General features: G+C 34.1%; 2 protein-coding genes across 3 annotated transcripts in view; one reads left to right on the top strand and one right to left on the bottom strand.

The window, feature by feature from the left end:
- Positions 1 to 12,082, bottom strand: part of PNSL3 (PsbQ-like 1) — a 47,427-nt gene extending 35,345 nt beyond the window's left edge. Inside the window, exons 1-3 of one of the 2 annotated variants that reach the window (XM_088496071.1) lie at positions 11,664 to 12,082; positions 10,729 to 11,015; positions 10,483 to 10,642 (exon numbers count right to left, since the gene is read on the bottom strand). In XM_088496071.1, coding sequence (XP_088352197.1) covers positions 10,526 to 10,642; positions 10,729 to 11,015; positions 11,664 to 11,982 — 723 coding nt within the window. In that variant the 5' untranslated portion in view covers positions 11,983 to 12,082 and the 3' untranslated portion in view covers positions 10,483 to 10,525. Of the gene's footprint in view, positions 1 to 10,392; positions 10,643 to 10,728; positions 11,016 to 11,663 lie in introns of those variants that run through there. The other variant, XM_016316641.3, reaches the window with a different exon arrangement.
- LOC148547323 (uncharacterized) lies at positions 6,009 to 6,512 on the top strand. The gene has a single exon (XM_088495382.1). It carries the CDS (start codon positions 6,009 to 6,011, stop codon positions 6,510 to 6,512), a length of 504 nt encoding a protein of 167 aa, XP_088351508.1.
- Positions 12,083 to 13,737: the final 1,655 nt, after the last annotated feature.

Raw genomic sequence — 13,737 nt, 5'->3', positions numbered from 1 at the left:
TTAGAAAAGAATGAATTATGTTTTGAATTGGAACTATTGATGGACGGAATGGGAAGTGTGATAATGAAGGATAAGGATTGAATATGATTGATGTATGATGATGAATGAGATGCGATTGAGAATGATGTGGATGTTGATGAATTATAATTGAATTATTTATATGGCTTATAAATTTGAATGATCTGAGATACGAGATTCCCTTGATAAAGTGTCGTGGCTTGCCACCACGTGTACCAGGTCAAAAACTTAATACTCTGTTGACTCTATGACGTAAGTGTGACCGGGCACTATATAAATTCCTTAGAATGTTACCCCTATTGAGCAATATTGATTATTTGAGATAAAGCTATGCATAGACTCTTGGGGATACACATCGGGGGACAGTCTAAGTTCAATTCAGACTTGTCGGGTTGGCTGGATAACCGACAGATGAGCCTCATCAGCCATAAGACAGGCATGCATCATATGCATATTTCTTGAATTACTTGCTTGTGCTTTAATTGGGTGTGCCTACATGTACTTGCCATGTTAAATGTGTATTTGTAACCTTCTTGTGCTTGCCTTTATCTGTCTATTTGTCTGTGAAAATGCATAATGGAATTGGAGGTATGGAGGAACGGCAGTATGAGACTTAGATTTAAGGTTAAGTTAAGTTAGGTTTAGATACTCTTAGAAAACCACCTTTTATGGCTTCTGCTTAATACTTTAAGCTCTATAATCTGAGTATCGGCATTCTAGGATTGCCTCTGGCATTCCTAGGGCCTTATTTATTATGTGTGTGGAACCTTTACTATACTGAGAACCTCCGGTTCTCATTCCATACTATGTTGTTGTTTTTCAGATGCAGGTCGAGAGGCACCTCGTTAGGCGTCTGGACTCTTGAAGCGGAGTGATTACGGGGTTATTTTGTTATGCTATGATGTATATATATATGTACTTGGCTTTCTCTCTGCATAACTTGTTCTTTTTGATCCTCTTAGAGGTTTATGGAGAGGCAGGGTTTTGCTTATGTACATTTGGGTTTTGGATATGTATATATATATGTAAATATTCTCCAGCCAGCCTTGACTTCGCAGACTGAGTTAGGAGCTTGTTATTTTGTATCTTTGGCACTCTTATTCCTACTTCTGTCATCTTATGTTTAGTAGTTATAGTTTTCTTAGCACGCAAGTTTACTCGTTCCTTGAGCGTTGTGCTTTTATTTTGCGATTTTTATTTCCTCTATTCTTCAAGGCTCCTAGCACATTATAATTCTTTTGCTATTATATGTACTCATTTTATTTTAGAGGTCGTACTACCACACCACCTCTGTTTTACGACTTAAGCGTAAAGTTTTGTGTGGTAGGGTGTTACACAAGGTATTTAGAGTACTAACATAACATTAGTTTGTCATAAAACTGTACAAATGTCTCTTCTACAATATATTACTGATACTACTGTGTTTTTTCAATTCAAGAAGCATGAGAATGTCAACACAATCCTAATCTATCGACATTCAAGAAACGTTTGAGATTGAGAGCCGCACAAATGTCTTCCCATAACATATTTTGGATTCTTTTTACTTTAAGTGACAACATGTGCTTCTCTCACAAATATTTTTTTTATTATTTTTTATGATTTGTGAACGTATTAATTTATTATTTATATTTATTTTCATTTGATTAAATTATTTGTAATTCTACTAATTTAACATAAAATTTATATTTTTGTAAAATAAAATAATAAAATAAATGAAAAATTATTTTTACATTTATAATTTTTATTATTTTAATTAAAAAATTAAATATTTATTTTTTAAATGTATAATAGATGTAATTGATAATAAATTTGTAGTTTTTTTGGTAGTAATTGCAATTTCAGTTTTTTTATTCAATACATTTTGTTCTTTTTATTATGAATGATTTTAAGCTATTAATCAACAGTAACAGGAGAAAATAATTAGAATAAAAGAAAAAAAATAGAAAAAAATATATAATAAAGATAAATTCTATTAAATGTTTAAATGAAAAAGTTAATTACATCAACGTAGAAAAGAATATTTATAAAAAAATATTATTGTGTTTTTTAATTCAAAAAGGGTATTAAAGCCACACAGGTTTACTCTCCCTCTTACACAATATATTACTGATACTAGTGTATTTTCAGTTAAAAAGCTTATAAAATTACCAACATAATACTAATTTATTCCAGAACTATGCATAGATGTCTCTCTCACAACATATCACTAATACTACTGTGATTTTTAGTTCAAGAAACGTGAGAGTACTAGAGTACTAAGATAACACTAATCTATTTTAAGAATTAATAAACGTCTAAGAATATTAAGATAACACTAATCTGTCCTAAAAGCCGCACAAATATTCCTTCCACAACATACCATGGATTCTTTTAACTTTAAGTGGCAACACGTATTTCTCTCATAACATACTTTGGATTCTTTTAACTTTATATAGCAACACGTGTCTTCAGCAGTTTTTTTTTTCTATTATTTTTTATGATCTATGGACAGTGAATACATTAATTTATTATTTATATTTATTTTTATTTGATTAAATTATTTGTAATTCTACTAATTTAATATGAAATTTATATATTTTAAATAAAAAATTAATTAAATAAAAATAAATAAGTAATTATTATTAAATTTATAATTTTTATTATTTTAATTAAAAAAAATTAAATATTTATTTTCTAATATTATTGGGAATAGAATATTTTTTAAGTCTTGTTTAGGTTTAGTAAAAAATTTCTTAAAAAAATAAATAAAAATATTAATATTTTAATTTAATTAATTTTTTATTATTTTTATTTTTTTATATTACTCTATTTATGTGATTAAAATATTTAGCATTTTAACTGATCTCAATTAACAGCTTCTTTAGCAAATTGTAATCATGTTCAAATAGAAAATTTGTGATCCTCTTTTTTGCAATTACAATTTTAATTTTTTGGTAAATTATATTTGTGTCTTTTTTATTAAGATTTATTTTAAACGAATAGTTAATGGTAATAGGAAAGAATAATCAAATTTAGAAGAGAAAGAAGAATAGAAAAAAATAACAAAATACAAAAAAAATTCTATTAAAGATGTTAAATAAAAGGGATAATTTCATTTACGAAAAAGAGAATATGTATGAAGAAGTGATTTTAAAGTTAATAAAAAAAATCATACTTGATTCGAATTAATAAAAAATTATGTTAAATTAAACTAATTTTAAATGAAAACAAATTAGTTATTAACAGTTTATAAAAATAATAAATCAGTTGTTAATAACTAATTTTAAATTCGTGTTTGTGGATAATTTACCAGAAGATATTTTAAGAAAGGAGTTGTATCATTTGTTCTGTTGGACGGGACGAATTAAGGACATCTATTTGGCCCGTAAACGCAAACTAGGGGCGGTGTATCTATTTGCTTTTGTACGATACACTACGAAAGGCGGCGCGCTGAAGGCCATTACGGAGATGAATAATATGAGTCTACGAGGGAAGATCGTTTCTGTAGGTGAAGCTAGGTTTCGAAGGCAACAGCAGGGGAGGGAACGGCGGGTGCAGGTGGAGCGAAGACATCAGCATGCGGAGGAGCATACGGAATGTGGTAGTGGCAGGGAAGTGACTGTGGCACAACATGAGGAGGTGAAGAAAGATGGTAAGCAAATCACTGATCAATATGTGAATGAGCAGTTGAAGAGGGTTGAAGTGCCGATAGCGACAGAGAATATGGAGTGGTTAGTGCGGAGCTTAGTAGGAAGCACATTGAAACCTTTTGACCTTCAATCGTTGAGAAGAACAATTTGCAAAAATGTGCCTCATGTTGTGGAGGTAAGCGAGCTCGATGCATGTAAGGTTTTAATCACGTTTGAGTCGGTGAAGCACGCGGACGAGGCATTCACTTTCAAGTTGGATAGGTTATTACAATTTGTTCATAAAGTTTGGCGTTGGGAGGAGTCGGAACGATGTGAGACCAGAAGAGTTTGGTTAGAATGCTACGGGGTGCCTTTACACGTATGGTCTTCAGAAACATTTACAATCATGGGTGACATATGGGGTGATGTGGTTAGTTGTGATATAGGTACAGGAGCAGGATCATCCTTTAGAGCTGGACGGATTCAAATTGACACAAGCATTTTTAACGTCATCCGAGATTGGATCCATATCTCAATCGGTGATAGGGGTTTTGATGTTTATGTTAAAGAAGTGGGTTATGAGGCATATGGTATAGAAAGTATGAGTCGGGACCAAGATGGGGGGCCTGTGATCAGAAACTCAGATGCTGGCAGTAATAGTCACACGACTGAGGTGGTGCCGTGGGATCCGGTGGCAGACCTGCAGATTTTCAATGATAAGTTGATCGGCGGTGAGGAGGGTATAAGGGTCATTGATGAAGTGCTTTTGAATGATTTAAATTTCAAATATCATAATTTGAATAAGGCATTTATGGTAATTGATTGGGATAGTTACTCTGGGTGTAATGGGAAGGAGGATTTTGGGGGATATGAATTGAATGGGGAGGAGGGTTCGGAGAGAACGGTTACGCAGGAAATTAACGTCCTGCATGGGGCTGCTAGGGTAGGTGAGGTTAAGGGAGTGGGATGCTCATATGAAGACCAAAATAAGGGACATATGGCTGATGGGGGTGGTTTGGGCTTGGAAGTAAGTGGCCCAGGTACCAAAATGCAAGTAGGAGGGCTGAAACAAAAGGGGATTTGGGCGGATGATAATTGGGCTAATAAAGATATGTTGCTGGGCCCGGGGACTACAGGAGTATCCACGGGAGAGAGGTTGGCTGAGAGGGCAGTAGAGCCGGGTCGGACTGTAGTGGCGCGGGTCAGCCAGAATGTTGAGAAGGGCACGCTGCAGGAACAGGGGCCGTGTCTGTAAGCTAGGAAAGCATGCCCAGGAATGCGCGGTCTGGACGTTGCTGCTGCGGAGTGGGACGAGGCGCTCGAACTGGGTCAATGGATGGCGGATGCGAGAAACTCCATGGCCGGCGCAGGGCACTGCAACCCAGGGAGTGGCGAGAACCGTGAAAGAGGCCAAAAGGCGTCGTGGAGGGTGGAGAGGGTAGGGGAGCTGGTGGAACCGGTTGAGGGGGGAGAGGACAATCTCTCTTCTTGTAACCTATCTGCGAACCCGGTTCAGGAATGTAAGACTTCGACACCAATGAGGCTGGTTGCGCGGAACACATGCGGGCAGGATATGGCGATTGGGGAGTCAAACGTGGTGGCAACCGAGGAGTACCAGGCAGGAACAGCGACCAGGCAGGGGACAGGTGAGGGTAGAAGTCCGGTGCAAGATCAGAGGAAAGAGAATGAGAAAACATGGGCGTTGGTAGTAGAGTCGGGTGCTGTTTTATATGATGAAGAAGTGGATATTATGGCAATCTTGAAAGAGCAGAATGAAGAAGTAGCGGCGAAGAGAAAGATGGCAAAACAAAAAGAAAAGGCAAGAAGAAGTCGGCCGAAGAGTCTCAATAAGGTGAGTAAGAATGTTGTTAAATAATTTTTAGCTGTTGGAATATTCGGGGGTTGAGGGGGGATGGCAAATTGAGTATGTTAAAATCTTTGAAGAAATGTTATAAGCTCAACATGCTAGGTTTGATTGAAACTAAGAGGCAGGTTGTTACTAAATTTGATGTTGCAAGAATCTGGGGTTATAGTTCTGTGGGATGGGAGTATGTGGAGTCGGCAGGGGCCTCGGGGGATTTGTTGCTAATTTGGGATGAGGAGGTGTTTAAAGCAAACAACTGTTATAAAGGGGAGAGATGGTTGTGCGTTGAAGGAGTGATGACGAAAAATAATTTTAATTGTGCTTTTTGTTTGGTGTATGGGGCGCATGAGAGAGAGGAGAAGCAGGCTATCTGGGAGGAGTTGAGTTATATTGCGGGTCTGTGTCAGGTGCCTTTCTGCTTCTTTGGGGACTTCAATGAGATCCTTCATATTGACGAGCGTAAAGGAACTAGTAGTTTACCGGTGTCAGCAGAAGAGTTTAGAATTTGGGTATAGGATATGCAGTTGATGGACTTGCCTCTGAATGATAGGAAGTTCACGTGGTTCAGGGGTCAATCGTGCAGCCGGATTGATCGGGTCTTGGTGAATATAGAGTGGGTTGAGGAATTTCCTGATGTTCGTCTAAAAGGTGGGCCTAGAGGGCTGTCAGACCACTGTCCGTTGATTGTGGAGGATAAGAGGGCTGGGGATGGCCCCCGACCTTTCAGAAGTCTAGATTCCTGGTTTACGCATGAGGGTTTTCTGAGCATGGTTAAAAATGAATGGAGAAATTTGGGGGACGCACAATTCACTAGTAAGTTGAAGGCTTTGACGGGTCCGCTACGACTATGGCACAAGAACAATTTCGGGGATATGGATAAGAGATTGAAGATGCTTGAGGAGGAGATTAAGAAACTAGATACTATGGCTAGCGAAGGTATATATGATGGTACAACGGAGGCTAGAAGGAAGGCGTTGGTGAGCTATTGCCAGAAGTGGTATGTTAGAAAGGAGTTACACTAGAAGCAGATGTCGAGGTCTCAGCATGCCAAGTACATGGATAAAAATACTAGAAACTTCCATAATATTGCCTCGGCTAGAAGACGGAATAACAAGATTGATGCTCTGATGATCCATGGCCGGTTAGTGCGGAATCAGACAAGAATAAAGGTTGCAATTAGAAGTTTTTATAAGGACCTGTATCGGCAGGAAGTTGTTCCGAGGATAAGATTTTGGGATGGTTTGGTAAGACAGATTGATGGAGCAGAGGCTGTTGCTTTGGAGGTGATACCGTCTGTGGAGGAAATTAGGGAGGCATTTTGGGACTGCGAATCCTCTAAAGCCCCGGGCAGTGATGGATACAATCTGAATTTCATCAAACGATGCTGGGAAGATATTGGTCAGGAGTTCACTGCAGCGGTGATGGAGTTCTTCCAAAGTGCTAAGCTACCAAAAGATGCAAATGTCACCTGGGTGACACTAGCTCCGAAGTTTGTGGGTGCCAAAGAGATCAAGGATTTCAGACCGATTAGTATGGTGGGATGTGTGTATAAGGTAATCTCCAAGGTCCTAGTGCGGAGAATGAGAACAGTAATGCCAGAGCTGGTGGGAGAGACTCAAAGTGCTTTTGTTAAGGGTAGGAAGATACATGACGGCGCCCTTATTGCTTGTGAGACGGTTCACTGGCTCAAGTCGAGAAGAAAGAAGACGGCAATCATAAAGCTAGACTTTTAGAAAGCCTATGATAAAGTTAGATGGAGCTTTGTGGATATTGTGCTTCAGAAGATGGGTTTCAGTCAAAAGTGGAGGAATTGGGTGAAAGAGTGTGTCAGTACGGCCTCTATGTCTATCTTGGTGAATGGCTCACCGTCCAAGGCGTTTAAAATGGAGAGGAAATTAAGACAAGGGGATCCACTATCTCCTCTGCTGTTTGTGCTTGTGGTTGATGTGTTGCATCGAATGTTGGGGGAGGCTGTAAGAAATGGGCGCATTGCTCCGTTGCTAGTCGGGAAAGATCATATTGAATTGTCTCATCTCCAGTTTGCAGATGATACTATCTTGTTTTGCCCTCCGGAGACAGAAACAATTGCGAACTACAAGAGGTTGCTGTGCTGCTTTGAGTTGATGTCTGGGCTGAGCATCAATTTTGATAAGTCGAATTTGATCCCAGTCAATTGTGAGCAGGAGTGGGTGGAGCATGTGTGTGGTCTTCTGGGGTGTAAACAAGCGGCGCTTCCTATTAGATACCTCGGTATTTCTCTAGGAGCGAATCCTCAGCTGGTAAAGACTTGGAAGCCGATCATATACAAGGTGGAAGAGAAGCTAAGCTTGTGGAAGGCAAAGGTCTTAAACAAATCAGGTAAGCTAGTTCTCATCAAATCAGTTTTGAACAACTTACCGATTTATTACCTTAGCCTGTATAAGATGCCGAAGGTGGTCGCCAACAAGCTAATTACACTTCAGAGGAGTTTTCTATGGTACAAGGAGGATGGTAACTGTGGTATGCCCCTGGTAAAATGGGAAGTGGTCCAGGCTCCAAAAAAGGCTGGAGGATTGGGGGTCGGCGATGCAGTAATGAGGAACACAGCGCTATTGTTCAAGTGGTGGTGGCGTTTCTCAAAGGAGGAGTGCCCGCTGTGGAAGAGGGTTGTGTGTTCGTGTAATAATTTGGCTCCTAATGTTATGCTTTGTAGTCAGACTCTTCCGGTAACGGGGGGTCCATGGAAAGACATATGTCAGTTGAATATAGCAAAACAACAGGTGAAAGAAAAACTTATTAGTGGCCTGGCAATGGAAGTAGGAAATGGAAGACGGACGCGATTTTGGGTTGATAATTGGGTGTAAGGTGGTCCTTTGAAAGCCAGTTTTCCAAGACTCTTCTCTATTTCAAACCAACAAAGATCAGTGATAAGGGATTGTGGGTTCTGGGATGGGATAAAGTGGATTTGGAATTTCCATTAGAGGAGAGAGTTGTTCCAATGGGAGTTGGAATTAGTTCATCAACTCCATGAGAGGTTAAGGCCAGTGAAACTATCCACTGGCAGAGAGGATAATATTATATGGAAATTTGATGATAAAGGTATTTTTTCTACTAACTCTTTCCTGCAGGTGTTGCAATCGGAGACTCTCTCGGAAGATATTACGAGCTACAGTTTCACTAGATCAATTTGGAGAGGTTTGGTACCTCCGAGAATTGAGCTTTTTGGCTGGTTTGTCCTGATTGGCAGGGTAAATACCAAAGAAAGGTTGAGTAGATTAGGCGTGATTCATCAGAATGACAGTGTTTGTGCCCAAGGAAACAGAATATGTGCACAATTTGTTTCTTTTATGTGAGTTTATGTGGCAGGTATGGTGTGACTGGCTCAGGCGCTTAGATAAACCGTGGGTGGTACCAGGAACCATGAAAGGACTGTTTGAGAGTTGGACTGGCATGCATACCAGAAAGAAGGAGAAGAGGCTGTTGTTGATTGGTTTCTTTGCAGTGATCTGGAATATCTGGATGGAGAGAAATGATAGAATCTTCAACAATAGGAAAGCAGGTGTTGAGGATGTACAACAAAGGACGTTTTTGAGCTACAAGGAGTGGTCTGGTATTGACCCTTTTGGTTGTTGATGGCTCTGCCGGAGATGACCGGGATTCATCCATTTATGTTTTATTTGTTTCTTTGTTGTTTATTTTCTTACTGCTCCACCACAATGTGTTGAGCTTCCTTTGTTTCAAAAAAAAAATAATAAATTAATTTTTAAATAATTAAAAAAAATAATTTTCTATTTAAAAATCAATTTTTTATTTAAAAATTAGTTTATTCATTGAAAAATCAATTTCATATAAAAATAAATTTTAACTTATGAACTAACTTTTTACACTTTAAACAAATAAGTTTAGTCTTTTTGTCTATCTATTATAAAATTAGTTTAGGTTTATAACAAATTTATATTAGAATAATTAATTTTAAAATTTCAAATCTTCAAACCAATTTTGGTTTAGTTAATCGATTTACAAATTAATTTTTATCAATTTAATTAATTATTTTTTAAAACTAGTTATAGCTTGTAAACTATTTTAAATTTGGTTAAGATTTTTTTAATTTTTATATCAAAATAAATTATAATAAATAAATTTTATTTAAAAAATTATTTTTAAATAAAAAATTATTAAAAAAATATAAATTTAAATAATTTTTATATTATTTTATTATTTTATTTTAAATATATACATAGAAATTTTTATTTTGTATTTTTTCAATATATTTTTTATTATATTTTTTAACATTCTCAATATTCTTATTTTTTAATATGTTTTAGACTATTTTTTATTAATTATAATTTTATTATTATTTATAATTAATTTTTTATTTAATTTATTTTTTTATTAGAATCAGTATTTCATATTATAAAAAATATAACAATAAAACGTAAAAAAAATTATAATTACAAATTTTACAATAAAAATAGATTATATTTTTTTAGTATTTTTAATATTTTTTATTTAATTTTATTTTTTATTATAATTTTATTATTTCTAATTTTATTATTATTTTATGGTTAAGTTTTTATTTTTATCTTTTTTTTTTTTCTGATTTATAACACTTAAGTGAGAATAAAGACTAGGTCCATGGAGTAAGAGATCAGGCCAAGAAATAATAATGGAGGTGACGCGCTTCTATTGAGAGGGTTGACAATTGACACCAAGTGTGTTTGATGGTGACAATCACGTGACTCACTCATGATGTTCTATTATATTATCATTGAAAATATTATTGTATTTTTCAGTTCAAGAAGAACGTGAGAGTATCACTAACGATATTATTATACTGCTATATTTTTCAAAGAAATAAACGTGAAAGTACCAATGTAACACTAATCTATTTTAAAGCCGCATACATGTGTCCCTCTCACAGTATATCACTGATAGAACTGTATTTTTTAATTCAAGAAGTATAAGAGTACCAATATAATACTAATCTATCCAGAGAATCAAGAAGCGTGTGACTAAGATATTTTTAGTATAAACACAACTTCGAATTAAATTAATATCAAATTGTTTTATACATTACATCCATCCGATCCATGACATCATGTAGCATGACTTCAGTTTCTTGGTAGATTGATTGTGTATCAGGTAAACTTTTCCTCCTTGAAGCTTCTTCAAGCTGTCAATGCATTACAAAATTTCAATTTCTTAATCAAACTTTACTTATAAACATGGTAGTATAAAACACTAAATATTATAACGTACCTTTTCAAAATTATCAAATAATTTGTTAGCCATGTCAGTTAATTGTTGCTTATTATCCACTGGCATAGCTGATATAACTTTGTCAAAATCATAGTACATGAAAGTAGACTTGATTCTGAGGTATCTCCTCACATAATTGAGTGTGTCTGCTGCAATCAAATCCGCCATAGCCAGAAGATCAAATGCATATTTCTTAATCCTATAAACACTCCCTTTAACTCCAATGTCTGCCATGTATATTCCCTTCTTAATAAATGAACGGGTACCCGTTTTCTCATTTGCAAGGTCTAATCAAAACAAATACAACTATTCAATAGTCACATTAAAATATATAAACATAAATAAATGAAAAACATAAATCACAAGTGAAATCAACTTTTTATAAGAGCAATGGAAAACAAACTCATTTCATTTTATTTCCCATGCATATATCAAACTTCTTTACATTGTCAACTTATTTCAATTACACTTCACATACAAGAATTCATTTACATATTTATATTTCTTCTTTCAATTTATTTGTCCATCAAAAGAAATTGGGTATGTATATAGAAATTATATAAACTAACAAAATATATTGTGTAAAATTAATTATGATATCATTATTAATGATTAACTCCATCATTTACTATATAGAGTACCACTATAGTCACCAAAAAAAAAAATATAGAGTACCACTGTTCAAGAATGAGTAAAAAATATTTTTATGGATATATATAAAGAAAAAATTAGAGTTTCATACATAAACATCTCGCATCAATAGAGAATGATCACATCTAAAAAATTTAATGTAAGCATAACATGATAATTATGTGACAACTTAAACTCGTGACTTTGAGATCACACAAAGACAATTCAACCGCTGCTTTAAGGCAATAAATAGATATTCTAAAACTCTAAAAATGTGTAAGTGGCAATTATAATAAAGTGCTTACTGTTAGTGACAGTTGGAAGAGGCAAAGGTAAATCATCATACCACCAGCCATTATGGGTATGTTCTTGAGCAAGTGAAATCTTGTCATGGAATTGGGCAGTGAGAACTATGGAGGCAACAAGGCCTATTGCTGCTCTTCTTGTAGTAGTGTCAACAAGAGATTCTTGTGATGAAGATTCTGATTCATGTGCCGTATTATTATTGCTTCCAACTATTTGCACTCTTTTGTTGAGATGAAGGTTCCTATGGGCATTTGGAAGGCATGTAACAATGGGAGCCAAAGTTTTTGGGAGTCCATGCAAGTTTGTGATTGGAGCCATATTGATGATTGATGAAGGAATTCAAATGAGAGAGAGTTGAGAAGAGTAGTAGTTCATTGTGTCACTCATATCCATGTGGTTAGTGTTATCCATTCCATGACCACCGGAAAAGGATATCGTTTATTAAGGATGTTTTGGTAATTTTAGTCCTTGGGTTTTTCATTTTTTTTGGTCTTGTATGTTTTTTATTGTTTTTGGAAATCTATGTTTTTCACTTTTATTTTGTTTGCTTTCTGCATGTATGGGCTGAGCCTAATTCTTTTGGGCCAGAGGGTGGTATTTGTTTATTTATTGGTATTCCGCGGGAAATAAAAAAAGAAGGGTGGCATTTAAGTATGTATAACATTGAAAATGATATAAATGTGTTTTCAATAGTTAAATTGTAAAATGACATAAATGTGTTTGCAATGGTTAAAATGAATATAATATAGTAAAATGTGTCAAAGCAACTATTACTCATATGAAATTTTGAAAAGTTGAAAATGTTTTAATATTTTATCATATTATTTTATTTTGATGTATAATATAACTTTAAAAATTATGTAATTATTAATCATTAAATTATATATCTATTGATGGTTGAATTTTTTAAATACGATAACCATAACTTGATTATCAATCAATATAACATAATAACTCAATAGTTAAATTGATAAAATTTTAATACATACAAATTTATTTAACGATATAAAAATGAATAAAACTTGTAAGTTATAACGAACGAATTGTTCATTTGACCATAATATAAGATATTAATCATAAAACTAGAATATAATTTTAGATTTGTCTAAATATACACTATTCAATGACCCTTAAAAAATGACTTTTTATAATAAGTAGAGATGACAAATGGTTAAAATTTACCAAATCAACCTTTTTAACTCTCAAAAAAGTAAATTAGGTTTGAAAATTGAGACTATCAAATAAATAATAGACAAATTCTCTCATGTCTTTAATTTTGGTGCCAAAATTGTCGAAGTTGTTTTTTATAATAAGTTTAAATATTAAAAAATTGTTTACTTTTATATTTTATAATTTAAATATTAATTTTTATCTTTTTTTTAATAAGTTAGACAAATATATATAAGTACCATAGCATACACCTAAACAATATTGGTCAAATTGATTCTGCTTGACTCGTGTACTTTAGCAGATGAAACTAACTGACATTCGCCAATTTTTTGTATAAAAACAAAGAGAGTTAACTTTAAGTTAATTTTTTATGGATTTATAAATTTTAACTATTATTTTTTATTGTTAATTTGATTATGAAATTATAAATTTTATTTTTCATTTTAATTAACACGATAGCAATATTTTTTTAATTTTTTGAAAGTAAAAAAAATATTTATAGCTAATTAACCTACGCCCGTCAATAAATGAAACCGAATAAAATATTTTATATCATATTTTTTAGTTGTTCACGATATCTTTCAATTTAATAGGTTAAAAATTAATTCATTATGAATTTAAACTCTATTTAAAAATTTATCATTAGTCAATAAATTTTTATATGTACAATCTAACACTTATTTAAATAGATGAATAAACTGATCACTCGACTAATCCAAATTAGTTTAGACCACATTTTTAACTGAACAAACACTTGTCCATTTATTGACAACTTTAATGGGCCGGAGCAGCCCCATTTCCCACAGGGATTAAAGTGGGGTATTTTTCTTTTCACGTTTTTAATTTGATTATAGTGGGGTATTTCTCACACGGATTAAAGTGAAGGTGACAATTAAAAATAAC

The sequence above is a fragment of the Arachis ipaensis genome, chromosome B8, assembly GCF_059453495.1.
Source record: "Arachis ipaensis isolate K30076 ecotype BB chromosome B8, ASM5945349v1, whole genome shotgun sequence".
NCBI classification, from domain to species: Eukaryota; Viridiplantae; Streptophyta; class Magnoliopsida; order Fabales; family Fabaceae; genus Arachis; species Arachis ipaensis.
Note: the sequence above shows the minus strand (reverse complement) of the source record. Positions and strands in the feature narration are given on the sequence as shown.